Raw genomic sequence first — 23483 nt, 5'->3', positions numbered from 1 at the left:
TTGCCGAGTAACGCTGATTGCGAACGGAAGAAATTAAAAGACCGAGGGATAATAATTTGGTTTCATTTTATAATACTTTTTAAGTTGCTCTTTAAAATTTTACCATTTTAAATGATTTATTGGAATCTATGTAATGGTAAAAGTTGGAATAAATATTGGAAGTGCACACGCTTGGTTGAGACTAATTTGCAAGAGTTCCGTTGCGAATCTTTAACGTTTCGTTTTCTTATTCTTTTTATATCATAGAGTTCACTTGAGTTCTGAAACTAGGGTTAGGTTAGATTAATCCAGTAGGCCAATGAGTCACGCATATACCATTTTTGGCCCTTTACTATACTAGATGGAGTTCAGTTACTAGGTCCATGAGGAGTAGTTATTCTTTAGGATGCCTGCGCTGGACGGGAATTTTAAAAGACTCTTTACCTCCTCCCGAGTATCATACCAAGATGCTTACAGCGTAGTCTTGCCAATGCGGAAAGAGTGCACAAGAGATGCTCCATTGTTTTCCTGCTCTAGGTATTTCCTGCAGTTCTAGGAAAGTGCCCAGTTCGTATTCCTACAGTTTCTTATATCGAGTGCCAATAGGAATTTTGTGTTATTCCAAACCATTTTGCACCGAGGTAGCTCGTTCCATTGAGAGGCTTGTTGGCAATTCAGACCATTAGAGCTTCATTTGGAATCCACTACATTAAAAGTTGTGGGCGTTTTTAAGAATGGTAACTCGCGAATAGTTAATTTCTTCACTTGAATCGATTCCATCTGGTTAACCGGAGATCGTTGAAACTAAAAGTCATTATTAACTGGCTATTTATAATGTTTTTTCTTATTTAACATATGTAGATGGCAACCCATTTCGTGTTTCCCTACATTTTTTTTAAGAAAAAATGGGGAATGTTTATTATTATTCGAAAAAAACATTCTTTATCATTTATTTTTTGAAAATTATCTCTTTCAAATGTTGGCCGCGGTTACGTTTTAGATGGCTCATCTAGCTTTTGAATCTCTTCAGGTTGCTTTTTGTCCCAAATACTGCAATTTTGCTTTTTTCCATACCCATCGAGCCAGAAGTGGGCCTCATCGCTGAAAAAAATTTGGCTCGGAAACCTCGAATCTTCTTGAAACTTTTCTAGAGCTCACAGAGTGAAGTAATGTTGCTTGAAAATTCGAGCGGCTTCAGTTCATGCACAAGCTTTATTTTGTATGCTTTCTATTTATGATCTCGATGTAAAACGCGCCAAGTCATTCTATACGTCAGTCCGAGTTGCTGCGAACGGCTCCGAATCGACTCTCCACGGTCTTCGCGTACACTCTCAGCTAAGGTTGCTATATTTTCTTCACTGCGTGCTGGACGTGTTCTACTTTGTCGAATATTATCCAGTAATTAATGCTGGACTCAAGGTGGGTGATGGTGTTGCGAATAGTACGCTCAGTGGATCGTTTATGCTGATCATAAGTTGAGCGAAAGCCCCAAACACATTCTTTACGGAACGTAAGTTTGCGTAATTTTTCGTTCGTGTTCTGGAGTTTCATTTTTATTTTCTTTTTAATTTTTGAGAATAATTTGTGATTTAAGGTATAGACAATGGGGAACTGGATGTTGTTGCTTTTACCTTCGACAAGAAGAAAGTTATCGGTAGAGAAATGGGAATCGAAGTCAGCTATAATAAAATTATTCTATTGACTAAATACACCTAAACCTTTGGTAACCAACAAAATAGATAACGTATTTATCGAAATTGAGACAATTTGATATTTTACGTGTGTTTTGCTATTGCGCAATTGCTGGAGTAGACAACTTTGGAATCCATAAACCGTGCAAGTGTTTTGGAAGAGCAAGAGAATCGCCTTAGTAACAATTTAAGAATGATTATCCTTTCATTAAGTGAATTTTTTAAATAGTTATATCCATTAATATTGTATTTTCATTGGAGATTCCTATAATGGCCGTGCAAAAACCGCAGATCTTTTATGGTTGCAACATAAAAGTAACTCTTAGAATTATGGCAAATCATGAACCTTTTCGGAAATTTACAAATTTAACACAGTCAGAGCGGAACAATATTTTTCACTGATTTTAGATTTGGGCTGGCAACCACAAATCCATTAAGCTGTTATCTCGCACACCCACTGCCTACACTCATTTGTTAACTATACAAACATATGGGTACATAAATATGAGTGTTTGCGAGGTCAGTTATCCAAATGAGCACAAGCAAATAGATTCAGTGAGTCAACACACGTACGCACATATTGTATGCGGCACACATTTGATTTACATTATTGTACTCACCTAAAATGACGAGCGCATTTCCCAAAAGGCCCGCGAGGCCGATGATGCCGAAAAATACGGGCACAATGGTTGACACAACGTGCTCCAATGGGTCCATTTCAAATTCGAATAGACCATCCCGTGGCAAAGAGTAATTTCCATCATAACCCACCGCTGCGCCATCTTGTCCAGGGAATCCGGTGAAGCTTGCGCTAGTGCCTCCCAAGCCCACACCATTGTCCATGGTCGCGTTAATACAGTCGTAGGTGTTGTTGCTGGTCCAATTGGGCGGGCAGACTCCCGGTAGCACTGCCATTGTCGGGCGTACAACGAACGATGTTGTCAGCGCGACCATAACAGGCGCCGTCGGACTCAGTGTGGGCGCGACGCTCTGATTGTGCAGCATATTTCGTTTACTCGTGTATTCCTCGTATTTGATGGTGCTTTGTTTGCATTTGGGCACAAAGTAATGCGAAAATACGCCTAAAGATATTTGTGATAGTGGGAGCGTTAGAGCGCCGAAACTCAATGCTTGGTTGGTTGTGTGTTTCTCGTCGGGCTTGCGTCGTGACCAGAATTGATAATTGCGACAAATTTCGGTAGTATGTGTGAAAGGCAGATTTTGTTTGGTTCTATGTTATCCAATTTTATTTTTCTGTGAAGAAAAGTCGTGGGAGAAAGCAGTAAATAAAATTAATCTTGTGTTAAGAGGCATAAAATCGTGCTATCAATAAATGTACGTAGGTATTATAAATATTTTTTTAACGAATATAGGCAATAAATATATTTTGACTTTCACTGTCACGTTAAATATTGCAATGGACGCTAAAAATAAATTTCGCTGGAGATTAATGGGACTCATTCATTTTTAATCAGTATTAATAAATGTACGGAGGTGGAAGTAATTAAAAATTTATAGTTCCAAATGACAAATTCTTGTAGTTATATTGATGTTGTGCTGTTTTACTATACATATTCATAGGCTGAAAAGTATTGAAGGAAATAGTAATAAAACAGTGCTTCAACGATACCGATTAGGTAGTGTACCTCTTCGAAGCCTTTAAAAAAACATTTATTTCCATCTTGGGCTTCTAATTTAAAGGAAATATTTTTCCAACGACCACTTTTGGAGGCTTAGAAAAAGGATATGATCCATGGAGGTCTTTCCAAGCTACCTCCACACCTACAGCGTTGTAAACGTTTAAAAACATAGTGTCATTAGGGAGAATCTACTGAAGGGACTCTTCCCTAGAACTATTTCCAAGGTGTACATCCGCAGAAGCATCGTGTTATGTTATACAGGCGGAACGAAAATTGCAGATAAAATTGGGGTTCGGATAATAGGTTCATGCACCAAACTGTCAGTACCCATGAGCAGGTTTCTAAATATTTTTAAGCTCAGGTCTATGCTGTTTACAAATGTGGAGATATCTACAGAAAAATTTCACAAGGAACGTATTGTCATTAGCTGTATTAGTCAAGCGTAACTTTCGGCAATATGTCACTTGAATTCAAATCAACGATGGTACTGCTTAATAAGGTTGCCACACAAAACAAAAAAAAATCATTATCATGGATCCCTGGGCATAGATGTAATTTGGTAATTTTCCCTCGGACTAAGGCAACTGGTGAAATTTTAGGTCACTGGAAATTACCAGGTTGTTCAATAAGTTTTGTCGTTCGATAAGAAAGGGCGTTGCTTGCAGTAATAAAATTCTTATATATTTTACCATCATAACCAAAAGAAATTCACGAACGAATGTTAAAAGCGTATAACGATTGTTCATCTACAATTAGAACAGTAGAAAGATGGGTTGCTGAATATAAACGTGGTCGTACAAGCCTTGAAGACGATCCACGTGAAGGACGTATAAAAAGCGCACCACCAGAAATCATAGCCAAAATACCGGATATGGTTTTGGAAGATCGTCGATTGACTGAGAGAGATTTAGTAGAGGCTCTACACATCTCATTAGCAGTGTGAGCCATATTTTAAGTGAAATTTTGGATTCTAAAAAGCTGTGTGCACAATGGGTGCCGCATTTGCTAACAATGGAAACAAAAACACATTGGAATGCGACATTCTCAGCAACATTTGGAGCGTTTTAAAAAGGATAAATTGAATTTTGTGCGTCGTATCCTCACTATGAATGAGACTTGGGTCTATCACCATGATCTTGAATCAAAACAAGAGGCTAAAGAGTGGTGTGAACCTGTTCTTCATCAAATGAAGAGGTCATAACGGCTGTTGACGCGTATTTTGTAGACATTCCGAATTCTCTCTTCAGGGATGGGATTAACAGATTGGAGGATCGTTGGAGCAAGTCAATTCATGTTCACGGGGATTATACTGATTAATAAAGATTATGTTGAATCATAAACATGTGTTTTTCTTATCAAACGATAAAACTTATTGAACAACCTGGTAGGGTGTTTGTACAGTTAGGTTACTGTACCACAGATCTGTGTCATTTCTGTGACCGCGGCTCGTGTGTCTCTGCACAAATAAGAAAGTGAGAGAACACATCACAACCAGTACTTTACTAAGCCTGTTTTATTCAAGTGGGTTAAATGAACTTTTATGACAACAGACGAGGGTGTAGTAGGTCACAATCTATCTACATATCTAGGGGCACTCCTTCCTTGTTGAAAAATCTGCTGAAAAGTATATTAGGAAGATTTATACTGGCCTTAAAATTATTATTATGTATTTGGTTATATAATTTCACAATGTTTGGTAGTAAAGCGGGAGTAGAGAAACGAGTGTGAGGAGTGTGAATGTGTGTTCGTTGAAATAATTAAATTGTTGCCAGTGCGTTTCTACACATCCTTTTTGTGCAAAAAATCCTCCGCAAATTGAGCAAGCTGCGGATTTTATTGTGATTTTTAGTGGCTGCTGTTGACGCACATTTGAGTGAAATGATTGACATTTTACAAGTCTTTCACATAAGCGCGTGCAAATTTAATTGTTTGCTGCCTCATTGTCTTCATCGGTTTAGCTCAGCTGTCATTTCGATGTAATAATTTCAACAATTTCAATTAGTCATCTTCTTTTCATTGTTCGCGTTTGCTCCGATGACAGCTGAGCTTTTCGCTTTCTCATTTGTTCTTAACATACACAATGCGTAGCATGTAACGCATACTTGTGGTATTAAGCAGGGTATTAGCATTTACATTTATTTGTTGTTTGAATATGTGTATATGTGTTGGTACTCCGCATATTGCGTCAAAATTACTTTTTAAAGGAAACTGTAGTATTTAATTACATTTTGAACCAAAAATGTTTGAGGCAGTTGTAGTGCAACCAAAAAGGCAGTAAAAATGAACTTACTTAATGTAAGAAATACTAAACATTGTAATAATAAAAATTAATACAAAAATTCCGCCAAATAAAATAAATTTTCTTCCCACTGTTTTGAGTCCCACAAATGAAGATATACACGAATAGATAATATCTGAATTAAAAAAATCCAAGAAAGTAAATAATATTGTACTTTTGGCATTCCGTCATGCATTTATTATGTTCTTTGTTGCCTTTGTTGTTTAGGTAAATAGAGGTAGACAAGAATCGCCCAAAGCGTTGTGTGACAAAAAATTAAAAAGAATTCACTGCGAAATTTTGCATGTAAAACATTTTTTATTTACACATCTTTGAATTTCATTGCCGCCCAACTTTCATTTGCATAAGTTTCTTCAAAAATTGTTTGTATACGCTTAATATTAAAAATTCTAGGTTCAGTGGAGACATATTTGTAGATTTATTTCCTTTTATATGTTTGTAGCTGTTTGCTTTTTTTGTGTTTTTTTTTTATTGGAATAAAATTTCTGTGTAGTTCTTTTCCAAGCTTATGGCCACTTCGTCATGTCACCTGCAAATTTTTCCAAATGCCGAAAATAGCCATTGTGTTCGGTTGTAGAAATACCGTTTAAGTGTCAAGTGAGCAATTATAACATACTACAATTTTAGAAACCTGGTCTCTTCCTGTAAAATTATTACACATTAATTAATTACAAATGACTTCAATAAGCCATTTCGTTGTTCATCACAGTGGCGAGTTCCATCTATGAATAAATTAGTTACACTCGCTGATAGCCGGGTTCACATATGCAATTTAGGTCTACCTTGATATATTATACTGAAACATGAATCAACGTACATCATGCTGGCCATACACACTAGTTCACATAATAGCAGCAACTAAATTGTTGCCGAGCACTAACTAGGTGCAAAATTAGTAGGAAGCATAATGAAGGGACTTTTGTTGCTGCTGAAATTATTATTTTAGCTCGAAATATGGAAATTTTGGTCAGAGAGCAAAATTTAACAGTAACATATTCTGAATAATAACAACCTAGATTCAAAGAGGTAATTCTCGATAATTCTACGAAAAGATGCGACGCGATTAACGGAAAGTTTCAAGACAGCGAATACTCTTTCAGAACCCAAAGTGGTCATCTTAAGGCTGACATTCAGAGGATACTGAAGTTATGGCGGGAACACTTCTTGAGCGTGCTGGACGGTAGGGAAATTGTAATATATGCAGATGGCGAACCCGTTTCTACACTCGTTGACGATGACCCATTGGACGGCTATGATGAGGTTCGAATAGCATTTACACGCCGGAGGAACAATAAGGCGGGAGAGGCTTACCGGCCGAGAAGAACTGACAAAGCACATGCATCAGCTTCTTTGCAAGATATGGTCGGATGAAGCTTGCCCGTTGATTGAAACCTAAGTGTTCTCTGCCTAATCCGAAAAAAGGGCCGCATATAAGGTCTTATCAAGCGTAGTGTTGGAGTTACTTAAGTCAACTGTCAACAAACCGTTTGTACGTCTAGATTTTCACCTTGCGCCCAATCTTGGAAAAGATCCGTGAAAGGAAGATCGACACACATCATCTTTTTGTCGATTTTAATGCCGCCTCCGACTGCACGAAAAGGAACCGCTTCTATACCGCTATGTCTGAATTTGGTTTCCCCGCAAAGTTAATACGGCTCTGTTCGAGCCGTTCGATACTAAGTGATGCTTCAGAAAAGGACACTGCCTATCGCGTGACTTCTTCAATCTAATGTTGGAGAAAATATTACGAGCTGTAGAGCTAAATTAAGAATTTACAATCTTCTGTAAGAGTGTATAGCAAGACGAAATATTTCCTGTCATCAAACAAACAGTCATCGTATTCGCGACTTGGCTCGCACGTCACTGTTGACAGTTAAAACTGTGAAGTTGTTGCAATTGAAAAGTAAAGTCCTCTCTCGACAAACAAAGACCAATTCTATAAGCCACTAGTCATCCTCGTCCTTGTGTATGATGCAGAGGCGTGAAGGATGACAACATTTGATGGGACGACGTCACCAGTTCTCGAGAAAAAGGTTCTGCCGAAGATTTATGGTCCTTTGCGCGTTGGCCACGGCGAATATCGCATTCGATGGAACGATGAGCTGTACGAGTTGGAGAAATCTGTTGGAGAGATCTGGTGGAGACGGATCTGGTTGAAACGGCTGGCGTGCTGTTTTTAACTTGGCTGTAACTAGTACGTAAGCTTTGACTACGGCAGTAATGAAGAAAAAGAGGTATCCAACACAAGTACATATACCAACAATTATAAACCAGTGTCTAGGGAGTTCCTTACCTATTTTCAGTACGCAGACTTAAACATACATATGTTCAAACGAATGTGATTGGTTGTGCGTTATATTTAATTATGCGCATGTGTGCGTATGCTTTCTAGTGCTTATGCTTTTGTCGCGAATTCTGTTGTAGCGGAAACACCAATTAGTGGTCAGCCAAGTGTTCATAACACATAGATAAAGTGGTGAAATATTCGGTTGCCTAGCGGAGAAGATGCCACAGATCGTCGGCACCAGAATACTCTGGTTAAAGCACGCGGTTACTTATTTAAGGTGATAGTGCGTGCAAAAGTCAACACGAATACTTGATATATAGCGCTACATATATTTATGTGCTATATACATAGTTGAAAACAGATATACAAGTATCTTTGTAAATTAACACTTTCGCATAAATGCGCATCTCTAGCACTACATAGTGGTACACATGCAAACATGAATGTGTATATGTTATGTAACAGAGAAACTCATGTGTTTTGACTGCTTCACTGATTCTGTTAAAATTGTGTGCGAACTTCTACGATTTCACTCCGGAAATTGCTTTTCTTGTGTAAGTTTATCTCATAGTTTGATTATTCCTTTAATTGCCACAATTGGTGGGGGTATTTTAACAGGCACATGTGTATATATATGTGAACTTTAATAAATAAGTGAGCATATTAATTTATTTTCTCCTCTTCTTCTTGTCAAATTGCCACTTAAATATCCAAAATTCAAAGTGTAGAACAACAATTGTCACCTATCTCGTGTGCCAAGCCACTTTTAGAGGTGGCTTTACCGATAAAAGTGCTTATAATGGTGACTGACTCGTGTCTAGCCCTAAAAAAGATAACATAAAAACGGTGCTCTGTGAACACGAATAAAAAGTAACGTAAAAGAAAATAAGGCGTCGAGAATATTGCTGTCGCTAGCAGCTACCTTGAGAAAGACCCAAATCAGTCTCTCACACGTCATTCTAAAACGTTGGACATTTATGTGACGTCGTTGTGGCGAATTTTGTGAAAATATCTTGGCCCACATCCGTACAAGATCAAATTGTCGCAAGAACTGAAGCCGCTTGACAACCAGAATCGTCGTATGTTCGTGAAGTGGGCTGAGCAACAACATGAAAATGTTTCGGATTTTCATCGAAAAATCATCTTCAGCGATTAAGCTAATTTCTGGCTGAATGGCTTTGTCACATGCAACCCATACGTACTCCATGAGTCACCGTTGCATACCGAAAAACTTACGGCTTGCTGCATTTTATGAGCCGGCGTCGGGATGTACTCTTTCCGTGATGATCAAGACCGGCACATTACTGTGAATGGGAATCGCTACCGCTCAATGATAACGAATATTTTTGCCCAAATTGAATGATATGAACTTGGACATTATGTGGTTCCAACATCACGGTGCCAGATGCCACACAGCGAACGTCAGAATCGTTTTATTGAAAACCAAGTTTGGTAAACGTGTTATATCACGAAATGGCCTAATCAATTTTCCGCCTTGGTCGTGCGATTTGACGCCGTTAGACTATTTCCTGCGAGGCTACGTCAAGTCCATAGTCTATGCCAACAAGCTAAATACAATTGATGAACTTCTTACGAATATGGAACGTGAAATTGCATCAATATCGGCCGATTTATGCTTGAAAACCATCGCAAATTGGGTTCTGAAAGCGAGCCTGTGGTGGCCAAAGAAATCGAGTTTCATACATAATGGCATTGAATGTACTTTCACGGGAATAAAGAATTTCATTCATACCCAAACAACTTTTGCAGCCCTCTTATTGAAAAACCCTTATATATGACCCTTCTTAATTGAAAAATATGTTTACATTTTCTAAGGCATGTCAAAGGGGTTCCTTGTCTTTGCGCAACATCTGTGGTACTTGGTATCATTTATCATAAAATATTCTATGTCTATTTTCAGCAAATAGACAAATAAAGCAAACGATTGTGGATGGTTTACGAATACATTGTTAATGGTAGAACAAAGGTACTGCCTAATCCGAATGCAATTTACTTTTGTGATTAGTTCAATAAACGTTTCTAGCATGCATGACAAAAAGAGTAGTGAAATCTTTGTAATTGGCAGAAAAAGCGTACAAAATTGCATTCTTTGCTGAAAAAATTATATCATGAATACTTTATTCATGTATTCATGTTAACTCAATTATATTAAAACAAATTCCATCCAAAAAACTATATTCATTTTTCTCCATAAATTCCAGAAAAAATATTTTGAGTTTTCCATTAAACAAAGTTATAGTTCAAAGTTCGTTAAAAGTCCTTGAATTTGACACTTTTAATGAAATTATAATATTTTACTTGAATTGTTTTTGTGAAATAAGAATGCATATGCATTTTATCGTTTCACAAAAATTTCTCATGCTGCAGTGATAAAGGCATACAAAAAGTTTTAAAATTCAAATAGAAACTATTTCAACTAAATTCATAACAGCACCATACCTACGCACGCCTACATCTACATCTAACACAAACGCACTTTCTATTACAAATATACATACTAATGTATGTCAGTATGTTTTAAAATTCCCATTTGCATAATCAATGAGTTGCCATCACGTTTCGATGTGAGCTCAGCAGCAAATGGCGGGAAAGAAATGTGCAAAGTTTCTAAAATATATTGTGGACGAGTTTTCAGCAGTTACATAAGCTGGCAGTTGCTTTTATAAAAGTACCGTTTTCAATGCTCGTAAAGTAGTGTACGTGAAAACATATATATATAGTAAATGAAAAGCTGCTCGACTAAGTATAATTGACAAGCAAAAGAAGTGTTGCAGTTGTGCTAATACGTACGTGTATTTGTGTATTAACATAGGAGCAATTATCGTGTTGTTGCCGGGGTCCATTGATCTCACATAAAGAGCGAAAATATAAATGGCAGAGCTTCTGACGATGTGAATACACTGTGGCTGGCCATATTGGAAAACCCGCGTTATCTAACTCTGAACGAGAAAAGCTGATTGGATCGAAAGACTTATTAACTAAAAAATTAATCTAGAATTTGGTGTTTACTTCCATATTAACTGAACGTTTATAAAAAAATTCTAAGTATTTGGTCACTATCCTCAAAAAAATTGTTTAACCCTCTTAAAGCTTTTCAATTTTTGAGTTTTTGCTTCATTATTTTTCCCACATAATTCTATAAAGAGTTAAGAAACTTTTAGTACTTTTACGGCACTGTGTTCTTGTCAACCAAACAATTGTCTGGTTGTACTCAAAAAGTAAATAAATGATAATCGCTTGAAAATTTTATTAAACAAAATATATTTACATTAAATTGCTCATGTAATCAACTGCAAACGACAGAATTCATTTATCCCGCGGTTTACTCAGTAATTGTATTAAGTAATTAATCTGTTATTTAATTATGAAAGCAATTTGCACTGCCTTCCACAAGTGCCGGTAGTTTTTGTTTCCATTTTAAATGAATATTAATTTACTAATTAATTATTAAATTAAAAGACAGTGTAATATTTTATCCACGTTTCATTCGTTAATATTTGCAGTATGTGGCAAAAAATAGTAAGACTTTTTAATTAGAATTTCCTGCGAAAATTGATAGCCGATAAGGTCTGTATATTAGTGCTTTCCGACTACCAGGCTATCAAGAAACGTGTTATTACTGGCGATGAGTCTTGGATCCATACTTACGACCAGGAACAGACAATAAATCTGCCGGATGTAGTGGCAAAGGCGAGCCCAAGCCGAAAAAAACGTGTCAAAGTAAATAAAAAAAAAAAACAAGGTTATTTTGACGATTTTTCCGATTATCGGGGTGTGGTGCAATCAAAATTTCTTCAGAACGGTCCAGCTGTCAACAAGAAATACTATTTGAGTGTTATGTATCTTTTGAGCGAAGTTGTTCGTAACAAGTAAGGAAGGGCTAAGTTCGGGTGTCACCGAACATTTTATACTCTCGCATGATAAAGTGATAATCGATATTTCATTATCCGTCATTTACATATTTTTCAAATACCGTATTTGTGTAAAGATTTATTCCGCTATCATCATTGGTTCCTAATGTATATATTATACAGAGAAGGCATCAGATGGAAATCAAAATAGCGTTATATTGGAAGAAGGCGTGGTTGTGAACCGATTTCACCCATATTTCGTGCATGTCATCAGGGTGTTAAGAAAATATTATATACCGAATTTCATTGAAATCGGTCTAGTAGTTCCTGAGATATGGTTTTTGGTCCATAAGTGGGCAAGGCCACGCCCATTTTCAATTTTGAAAAAAAGCCTGAGTGCAGCTTCCTTCTGCAATTTCTTCCGTTTCTGACGTTTTTTGTTAGTCGATTAACGCACTTTTAGTGATTTTCAACATAACCTTTGTATGGGAGGTGGGAGTGGTTATTATCCGATTTCTTCCATTTTTGAACTGTATATGGAAATGCCTGAAGGAAACGACTCTCTATAGTTTGGTTGACATAGCTATAGTATTTTCCGAGATATGTATAAAAAACTTAGTAGGGGGCGGGGCCACGCCCACTTTTCCAAAAAAACTACGTGCAAATATGCCCCTCCCTAATGCGATCCTTTGTGCCAAATTTCACTTTAATATCTTTATTTATGGCTTAGTTATGACACTTTATAGGTTTTCGGTTTTCGCCATTTTGTGGGCGTGGCAGTAGGCCGATTTTGCCCATCTTCGAACTTAACCTTCTTATGGAGCCAAGAAATACGCATACCAAGTTTCATCACGATATCTCAATTTTTACTCAAGTTACAGCTTGCACGGACGGACGGACGGACGGACAGACGGACGGACGGACAGAGAGACATCCGGATTTCAACTCTACTCCTCACCCTGATCACTTTGGTATATATAACCCTATATCTGAATCTTTTAGTTTTAGGACTTACAAACAACCGTTATGTGAACAAAACTATAATACTCTCCTTAGCAACTTTGTTGCGAGAGTATAAAAAGAGGCCGGAATCACTCAATTATCGGCCGATAACTTTTGGTTTTGGCACCACGCTAAAGCACAGTCGTATACTGCATAGATTCTTTGTGAGTTTTTTGCCAAATTTTCAACCAGTATCATATCGCAACCACCGATTGATTTACCTGATGATGATAGCTCAATGTGACTTCTGGTTATTCAGCAAACTCAAAGTCTAGGTCAATTGAGGTCATTGAACGTAAATCGCTATGAGGATTTAAGGCTATTCCAGAAATTCACGTTAACAACTGTTTCGAGGTTTGGAAAAAAACGATAGCACAAGTGTATTGGGGCCAAGGGGATTACTTTGAGCAGACATAGATTTGGAAAATAAATAAAAAATTTAATAAATATGAACAAAGTCTAACTATTTTTTGCTCATTATAGTACTCATATTGAAATATTCCATTAGAATTGAGAACCCATGCTCCCCTTAGTCATTATCTTAGTTCTAACGTGCAAAGGAAGTTACGTATACGCACCGTAAACTTTGTGTTTGGTAGTCGCATTTATATGTATACACGGGTGTGCTAACGGTTCATTAAAAGGTTCAAGTAACGTGTATTGTGTCTTTGAACCGTTTTCTTCAAATATGTAACCAAATAGTTTAAGTATATTCAACAGTTGTCGCTTTGTAAATTGCTGACACCATACTCTTCAAAGAAACTGTACACAAATCCCAAATTTTGTCGCTAAAAAATGCATCTCCTAAAAGTGTAACTCTAAGCGTACAAATTGATAGGTTAATGCATATTAAGGAAAATTTCTCGCGTAAATTTATAAACGCTTCTTATGATTCACTAACTGCTCTGAACACCTAGTTCGGGTAGTTGTCTAGGTTACGTATACGCCGTGCGCTACCTACATAATTGTAATTGTAAACGCTCGCTTATTTATTATAATATTATTATTACAGCCGCAAGTAAAGTGATAGTTTTTAAAATAAATATTTTTTTTTAATTTGCTTGAAGTGAAACCGAATTATGTAAATAAGCTCCACCAGTTCAAGTTGGCGCTAAAGGTCGTTATAGATATTATGCGAAATCATTAAAGCTTCACTTAATTTGAGGAAAGTGTTTTTAGCTTTAATTTAGTGAAAAATTGCAATCGCATATATAATGCCATCCGCCAGAAACAAACCTCCTCTTTATTTTGTGAGTAAGAAACACGGTTTTGTTTTTCAGACGCTGAGCAAAATTTTTCCTACTAAATTATGCTTTATAAGTGCTTGCAGCGAAAGACCTTGTATGGCGTAGATGCAATTAAATTTATTATAATTTATTACTAATTTGCATGTGCTCACTGGGCAGCTGGCTTCTAGTAGCACATGCATATTCATATAAAGTGCAGACTGCAATACTGAGTATGCTCATGTGTTTGGTAAAATACTGTTATTTAACACAAAAAGCTTCCTAGAAAAGTTTTCAAATGCAATTTTTACTTTCACTATTTAAAGTGGCTTATAAACCGCAATTAAATTCAAAAGCAAACAAAAAGCATTTGCAGTAAAAGTCATTGAGTTTAATGTTTGTATATACATATGCTTTGCTGTATTTGCATAGTAACTTACATGCTTTGAGATCTAGTCTGATACGTTCTGAAAAACATATTTTCGAAAATAAAATACTAAAAATTTAAATGCAATAGTAACTGCCAAGTGTCAAGTGCCATATACTCATTTGTGCAATACAAAAGCTGTTGGACTTTCTGAAATATTTACATTCATACACACTTATACAAGCATGAACAGCACTGAGAATAATCTTTTACACCTGTTTTGTTTGACAATTTATTGGGCAAAAGTAAACCAGGCGCCACAATAGCAACAACAACAGCAAAATTTACCTAAATATTCCAAATTTTCCAATACAAATATAAATAGAACTTAAATTACTTTATGTTTATTGCGTGAAAAAAAATAAAACTGAAATACAGAGTCGTTAAAATCCCATACAATGTTTTTATGTTAAAACGGTATTACCACCAATAAAAAATAGGTGGGCGTAATCGGATCACTGCCACGCCCACAATACGTCATTAAACGAAAGCTTATAAAGTGTCAGAAGGCTGTAGGCTAAAAATTTTTAAAAAGTAGGCATGGTTCGCCTTCTAATAGGTTTATTGTAAATATTCCAAATAATTAAAGCTAAAACAACCAAATTCGCGTAGGACAAAACAATTAAGGAGTCCCAACGGCACTATAAAAATGGATGAAATCGGATGATAAGCCCGCCCACTCCTCATATTACGGTTAAAAACGACTAACAGCGCGATAAATCAATAACTAAAATTTAAATTTTGCCCGAAATGGTATGAGAGGTCTTTATAGGAGGGATTTATCCAGTGTCAAAATAGGACGATGGATGTGGCACCGGCCACTATTAGATAAAATCACATATATCAGGATATCGACCGATTTCAATGAAAATCGGTGGGTATTTATTTGACAATTGAATGTTTAAGCGTGAAAATAAACGAATTCGACTGTAACCACGCCTACTTTAAATACAATAGAAATTTAAATTCCATTTAATTCTTTCAAATGCAATTAATATAACGAGATGAAACTTTGTACGAATAACGCCCTTAGATATATAATTGAAAGTCAGAGATCCTTTTCATATATTATAATGTCTGTGTGTCAAAAAAAAAAAAAATACTTTCAATGTGGCTAAAATGGGAGAAAACGTGACCCTAGCCACCATATAACTAATATTAGGATTTTCGAACATCCGACTGACTTTATTCCATATGATTGGAGATTGTATGTGAGGTACCTTTACAGGAAACCCTGTGAGCATTTTATTAGTCTGTGACATGTGAATTGTAATATATCGTCAATTAAAATGCAAAACACGGTATTATCAAAAAAATTGGAAATTGAGTTTTTTATTACTCACGACTCACTATGTCACGGACATATAACCATTTTATAACCTAAACAGACATTTTGTTTTAATATCAGTGGTTTTCATTATATTCCTTTTCCTTCACTTGTAAACTTATGAAAAGTGATATTGCGTTATTTTGCATTTTTTTGCATTTTAGGTGGCAATATGTTGTATTAGCAAAGATAGATAAATTCGAGTCTTCGATATAAGTCAAGGAGATACCAAATTTGATTGTAATTTATTCATGTTTTCATCAAAGAAGCGATGTCTAAAAGCAACATGTTTTGTATTTCAATAACTAAATAGCTTTGCCAGCTCCAGAAGGAGTTCCGCCGTCTTTATTCTTGCTAGTTGGAATTGTATAAAATAATGGGTTACACCCGAATTTAGCACTTTCTTACTTGTTTAACTCTACTGTTGGTATTTCGTTGGTTTTATAAGGTATTCCCTTGTTTTCATGTTCTTCTTCACATACTTCATTCACTAAAACACTTCACTCTATATACCACTTAACTTTAGCTTAAAGGTAAAAAACAATTCATAAGTAGTCGCAAAGTGTCATAAGATCCGTTGAGTCGCGTCATTTAATTTTACGTGATTTTTTAAGAGAGTTGTTTTTGTTCAAATTGGATTTATAAGTGCTATGAAAAGGAATTCGTATTGGCACATAAAATAAAAAGACACATTCCGTTTCGTTAATATTTAAATACTTTATAGGTATATAAGGAAGATGTGTGAAGAAAATTTCCACTTAACGAAAGGATGAAAGGACCTGGTCAAGTGCATACACTTTTCATAAGTTTACAGGCGTACGAAAAATGATATCATAGAAACAACTGATATTGGAAAAAAGTGAGTTTTGGCTATAAAATGGTTATATGTATATTGGTTATATCTGACAGCAGATGTTGAAAGTTTTGACAACAGTTCATATGTATGTTGGATATGAAAATGGTTTGCTTTTCTTTAATAATTTAATGAATTTTCACATCATTTTCTAATAAGTTTTTAGCAAATTTTCTCTTGTATTTATGTACAATGTGGTTTGTTATACGGCTGAAAGGCAAGAAAATATTTTGGATTTATAAATCCATTTCGGCAACATTTTCATTTCAACTAAGTCTCATCTTAGCATTCTTTTTTCTTAATACCAAATACTAAGTGGTTTCACATTGCTTCTATATATATTTATTATATATATGTATATCTCGTGTACATTCAAGCAATCAGTTCAAATGCAGTAAAAAGTTTGGGTAATCTAAAAACAAAAAGTTTTCCATCTTCGCCGCATTTTGGGTGTATTGATTACACAAGAAAATCAACCGCCAGCGGAAAGTAAGCCAAAGGCGCTAATTTTTGTAGGTAAATAAAGAGCAACAGTGGAAGAGTTTGTTTAGTCTAAGGAAAATTTCTGCACCAAAGATATTTAGAAAAGCATTATCTTTGTTTTAAAACTTTATACTGAAACATATTTTTTTTTAACTAAGTATTCAAATTCATATTTTATTTTTTGAAAAAAAACAAAAAAATACATATGTTCCGAGTTTGTCATATTAGTCCCAATTTACTATTATGTACTTAGACCTGAAAGTATAAATCATTTACTATTATCACTTGTTATGATACTGAATTTATTGTTAAAGAAGTATAATTGTTTCAAAATTATTTTTACTAGAAATTATTATTTTTTCAATATTTGAATTCATTTTTATTTTTTGAAAAAATATAATAAAATCATACACATTATAAAATTTTCACTATTTTTTTTACCGAGTTTGTCATATAAGTGACATTTTATTATTCTAAGCTCACTAGGATTATTTTGATACTGGATTTATTTTATTTTTTTTTTTGTATAAAAAACCACTATTACCTAAAAACTGTGGTGCCTTCACTGATGCAGAAATTTAAAAGCAGTTTTCGACTGCTACGTTAGAGTTGAACTGGCACACACTTCTTACTTTTAATAAGTCGAATTTGCTTTTTAAATTATTTTAACATTTAATATTTTTTCTTAATCCACAGTATTAATTAAATTTAAGTACAACTTTTATTCACTTATACACATTTACTCCAACTTTTATTATAATACTTCAATCTAAATTAAAATTTTCTCCATTTCATTTACAGGTTATTCAGGGTATTCACTTTCAAATTGCCAAGTCAACACGCGCGCCGAGAATGTGTCGAATAGCTGTAATTTGTTTTTTTTCTGTACTTGAATAGTAATTACTTCAGCGAGTTGTTAATTTGTGTGATATTAATTTTACCGCTAACTAGTCCTTGCACATCCGCTTAGTGAGACAAACGAAAAGAAACTAAATAATGCAGCAGAAACACATTTGAAGTAAGGACTACGTGTGGTAAAGAGTCCTTTTGGGACGCGCATGTTTCCCACATATCCTTTAGAACACAGAGCGCTTGAGTGGTAACTACGAAGAGAAAGACTGCAAGTGTGAGTGTGGAACGAGATGAAGATATGATACTCAAATCTGGCTTTATAAAGAGATTGGTGAGTACATTTTATTTCTGATTTGAGTTTTTTGTAATGAATATGCTCTTCTGTTGAGTGCTGGGTTGTAGCTTGAAAAAGAGAAGAAATATAAATGAGGTAAAATACAAGAGTTTCTTGGATTTATAAAGTACATACATACATTATCTCTCATGAAGAAATATGTAGAAGTGGTCCTGTGGGAGAGACATGAGATGAAAGTAGGTTAGCTTTAGTGGATTAATGTCCCGCACTCCAGCTTTTCATGCTTCCTCCTACTACAAAAACAAAACATTAATAGCATAGGAGGTCACTTTGAATATTTTCATATTTTTGTGAGATATAGGAAAATCTGTATACTAATTTGTTTACAAAATTTGGAAGTCTACCAAGTGCATATTTTATTGAAATACTTTTGCAATAATAAGAAGTGTTGGAATATTTCCTATATTTTATTTTAATAATTGACGTCTTTGAATTAATGTAGTCTCAATATTTGAAAGTTATTCATTTTTATTGCACTTTAAGAATGTTTTCAAAAGCAAATTTGGGTTGAGATAATGTCTAATAAATTAGATATTCTCATAGGCATAAAAACGTATGAAGACACTAGGCTTTGTTTCGTATGCTATAGAGCTTTTCAGCATTTTTTAAATATATTTTTATAATAACACGAAATCAACTATTATATTTAAAAAAAAATTCTTCTACAACATAACTACTTATTTGTTGTTGTTTTTATTTTTTCATTTATTTAAGTACCTTTACCGTACAAATTTCTCATCAAAGAAATTTATTTGTTGCCCATAATAGCAGTTTTTCAGAAAAGAAGCTAAATGTCTTAAATAAACGTGTATACATTGTTTATAAACATGTTGCTGGCAGTACCAGACAACCACATGTTGCATGATAATTTTCGCTTTTATTCGTAGCAAGTGGGTAAGGTTCGTATATATAATATTGTACTACATAGTAAAAGCTGAGTCTCTCTGCTGAAGAGCTCATGCGCGTTTCCCAACTCATGCAAAATTTTTATGAATGAATTAACTGGTATGTATCTGTTGAGAGCTGTTTTTATATACTAATCGAAGCTGGTTTTAATCAGCTGAGTCTGAACGTTTTCTGATTACTTATATATGTACTTTATACAGGGTGATTAGATAGAATAGTTACAAAAGTCATTGCATTTAGTTTTTCCTTTAAAAGTATGAAAAAGCATATATTGCCTAAAATATTTTCTTTCATACATGTAATGAGACCGTACCTATATGGTACTATTCTATCTATAGCTGATATTAAAGCTAAAAATATCAGCAGATCTCTTGCCAGCGAACTTGGGCCAAAAGTCTTTGGCTGCCGCGAAGTCCAGCTATCTAATAGAAGCACACAACAGGATAGCTCATCACCTTTGCAATTCTCTGCGATACCGCTATGGCCTGGCATCCATACCAGTCTATTCACTCGATGCTATTGATAGTGAGATTAGGTACTCTTCGACCAACCCTGAACGCATTGTTAATGAGTTCTACCGTCAGTATCACCGCTCTGTTATCTGAGTGGACTGATATTCGGCTTCCATGAGAGCTTCACACACATTAAAAATTATTTGAGGCTTAGCTTTTAGAAAGTTTCCATTATATTATGTCATTAACAAGAAGTGAAAAGAAATGTATCACAATAGTGATAGTAAGTAGTATATACTTGTTTATACAAACTTATTCTCATAATGCCTAATAAATGTGACCTTTCCAGGTTTATATTGTAATATAGAACAATATTTTAATTCCTGTTTGTTTCTTCTAATTAAATACGAGGGTGCTTAATATGCCATTAAAAGTTGCAAACTAGGTACTTCCATTATCCCACTTTAACACTTTAACAAATATTTGTAAATCGTGTTTCTGCTGATGTACCTAAACAGAGCGCTACAAGGACATTACTGTAATGATTAATGCTTATTTTTTACCTTTACCTCAGCGATTATGGGATAATATATTCATATATTCCATAATATTTGTTCAACAAACTTTTCCATAAAATTTGAACATGTTGACGTTGGCTTAATGTAATTAATTGGATTTTAAATATTAATTAAACCCATTGTTAATTTTTCATCGAATTTGTCACACATTCGCAATTAAAGTTCGTTTATTTAGGACTCATTTGTAGGTACATGTGTCTGAACCTTTTGAAGATGAAGCGTATTGCGAGGGTCATAGGGCGAGTCGAATTTTTTACTTTTTTAAGAAGAGCTGTGTTTGGTTTTGAAGCTCGTGACCGTGATTAATGTAGTAAACTAAATACTAAATTCTCAGGGTTAGTTTTTGATATCCAATAGTTGGTCGTAACTAAATTTTGAGGACAGCTCAATGTCGAATTATTGTAAACTTATTTTGCACTAAAACCATTAAGAGACATAATTTGTAAAGTAAAGAATATTGTACGACAAAATTTTTAATATTAATTATATTATGCCAACTAGCATTAACGTTTGCCAACGTCAACGTCGTATACGTGCGTATACGTAACCAGCGTCTAGTGGGTAAATAAATCAGATTGATGATAATTATCGTTTATCCTCATTTATCACACTAAAACTGTAACTGAGAATATTCAGCATTTGAACATATTCTTCATTGCTTGCGGCCTACATTCTGACATGCACATATGTATATACATTCTTCATTTTCATTGCATTCTTATGGGAACCCTTTGTAAAGGATTTGCCCTCGTAACATTTTTCTGTTATCAAATTACTGAGCAAAACTAACCTTTTGCCAGCAAACTGGCACACATTTATTCCATTGCATAAAAGCTAACAGTAACTTGCTGCAGCACTAAAACAATGACCTTTCACCATAATTCTCATTGTGCCTTTTTTATTCAATTTACTTGCCTGTCAGTAATGTGGCATGGGACAGATAGCGGTGCACTTAGTAGCAGAATTATATTAATAGAGATAGTCTAAGTGAATGCAAAATAAAAAAGAAAAATGGAAATTGCTTTGAGCTGTAATTTCAATCGTACACTTTGCAATGTTGAGTGACCCATATAAAGCCAATAAATAAAATACATATAGATAACGATGCTTCCAAACGCTACATATTTTGGTGGAAATGTTAACGATTTGTCAGGCCTATAGAAATTTTAAAATATTGTTTGTTTGCTGGAAATATAGAAGACATTTTTTCTTTGAAAATTATCATCAATAAAGTTCCTAAATAATTTCGCGGTATTGAAGAAGTTAAATATATTGTTATCCAAAGTATCGCTGAAAGCTTGATCCATATACAAGATAATGACTTGTTGGTAACTGAAATATATCATTACTTGTAGGAAAATAAAATATGACTGTCAGCACAAATGGCGGTCAAGTTCAATGTGGTTATTAACTGTTTGTTTGACTATGGAATACAGTGCATGCAAGTTTTCTCTGCAGTCTCCCGTTGCAGTGTTATTATACTTGATATTCTAATACATATAAATATATTTGTACATATATACATACGTACATATGTACATTGAATATATGGAAGTACAACCCATGGTCACGTTGCACGTTATTCAACAACATGTTGCTTTCATATATGCGACGAGTTCATTTTCCCAGCTGAATAATGTGACGGACATAAAGTACTTTCGACTCAAAAGTCCTGAGCAACTTTTCACGTCAAATTAAACTCTTTACTACTTACCATTGCACAACGCAAATACTAATATAGTTGGAATTTCCTCGCATTTTCATGCTTCTAAAAATATCCACAGAGACATTATGAAAAATAGTGGAATAAAAAAAAATATGTTAAAGAGGAAATTGTTTGCATTTCATGCCATTAACTCTTATACCCATGTGAGACTTGTGTGCAAATTATGTTAATGGTGGAAAAAAATAACTGCAAAGCAGGCAGATTTTAAATGTTGTGAAAATATAAGTAAAATATAAAAGCACACTACAAGTATTAAATACATGCAAAGAATGTGCGTGCTAGAAAAGAAAAACAAGTTAAACTGAGCTTTATAATCAACACTTTCCTTCTGATACCAATTATTGCGTTGTGTCTCTGATAAATTACTTATACAACCTATAAATAGATCAGTGAGGTTAGATTTATATATAAAGTACGACTTAATATATTTATGTACAATTTAATTTTTGCATTTTTGCTTTATTTTGTAGAAGTCTTCTTTTCAACACCATTAATGTATATTAGTATAAAAATTATAATTTTATTAATTACATTTCCAGATATATTTGTTTAACTAATTGCGTTACAACTATCGCAGATTAATTATTGTTAACTGCCCTTTTGCCTTTTCGCTTATTAACATCGATCCTTTGAGTTTTGGCATATTTTTTCAGCCCCATTTCTTTTATTTGTCGCCCTATCCTTTTTATTACTTTTCCTCGCCTGTGGCTTGATAATTACCCATAATTAGTAACAAGGCCTTAGTAAAAGCAAAAGTGGAGGCATTTGTTAATTAGATAAACACTATACACATAAATGAAGGTTGCAGTGTGACCTAAGGTCTATTATTACTTACAATTAAATTGCTAAGAGCAGGAAATAGCTAGGTAGGTAGGTAGGTAGGAGTGCAGCCCTATCGGGCTCAATTAGCACTTGATGTGCCATTTTGATACACTATTCGTAAAACCTCCTGTATCTGCTATTACGTTTCACCTTCTCTCTCAAACCATTTTGAGGTTTCGATGAAACTACTTATGTCCGATATGCTTTTGGTGGAAATCCATTTAAGGTTTGGTGCTTGGTGGATTCCGAGTGTTTTGTTTCGGATCTGTGCTAGAGCTGGGCATTCGCAGAGAAAGTGGAAGATTGTTTCCTTGTTCCCTGCTACTCCGCAGCCACGGCAGATGTCGTTGTAGGGCAATCCCATTTTGAACGCATGTTCTCCAAATGGCCAGTGCCCTGTTGTGGTAGCTGTTATTCTGTAAATACTTTTTCTTGACCTATTTAATAAGTCATTGGTTCTTTTCCTGTCATATGTCGGCCATAATTGTTTAGTTATGACGCATTTTGTAATGTTTTTCCACCTGTTGTTTGCAATTTGCTGAGATAGTCTATTGATCTCTCCTTTTATCGATCCTAGCGGGCTTGGTATTAGCTCCGCCATGGATTCATTGAGGAAAGCTCCTGCCTTTGCCAACTCGTCTGCTTTTTCGTTACCAAAAATGTTCCTGTGGCCGGGAACCCAGATCAAGTTTAGCTGGAGCTTGTT

The 23483-nt window shown here is 34.9% G+C and overlaps 1 protein-coding gene and 1 long non-coding RNA gene across 3 annotated transcripts in view; one reads left to right on the top strand and one right to left on the bottom strand.

Moving 5' to 3' along the window:
- Positions 1 to 17891, bottom strand: part of LOC126759724 (allatostatin-A receptor-like) — a 64443-nt gene extending 46552 nt beyond the window's left edge. Inside the window, exons 1-2 of the mRNA XM_050474765.1 lie at positions 17631 to 17891; positions 2291 to 2924 (exon numbers count right to left, since the gene is read on the bottom strand). Of these exons, the coding sequence (XP_050330722.1) occupies positions 2291 to 2675 (385 nt within the window). The 5' untranslated portion in view covers positions 2676 to 2924; positions 17631 to 17891. The remainder of the gene's footprint in view (positions 1 to 2290; positions 2925 to 17630) is intronic.
- LOC126759729 (uncharacterized) overlaps positions 1 to 23483 on the top strand; it is a 170353-nt gene that overhangs the window by 74183 nt on the left and 72687 nt on the right. For both annotated transcript variants that reach the window (XR_007667064.1, XR_007667065.1), the window contains exon 2: positions 17888 to 18269. This is a non-coding gene — a long non-coding RNA (uncharacterized LOC126759729). The remainder of the gene's footprint in view (positions 1 to 17887; positions 18270 to 23483) is intronic.

This window comes from Bactrocera neohumeralis, chromosome 5 (genome assembly GCF_024586455.1).
Source record: "Bactrocera neohumeralis isolate Rockhampton chromosome 5, APGP_CSIRO_Bneo_wtdbg2-racon-allhic-juicebox.fasta_v2, whole genome shotgun sequence".
Taxonomy (NCBI): Eukaryota; Metazoa; Arthropoda; class Insecta; order Diptera; family Tephritidae; genus Bactrocera; species Bactrocera neohumeralis.
This window is presented reverse-complemented; position numbering and strand designations above follow the sequence as displayed.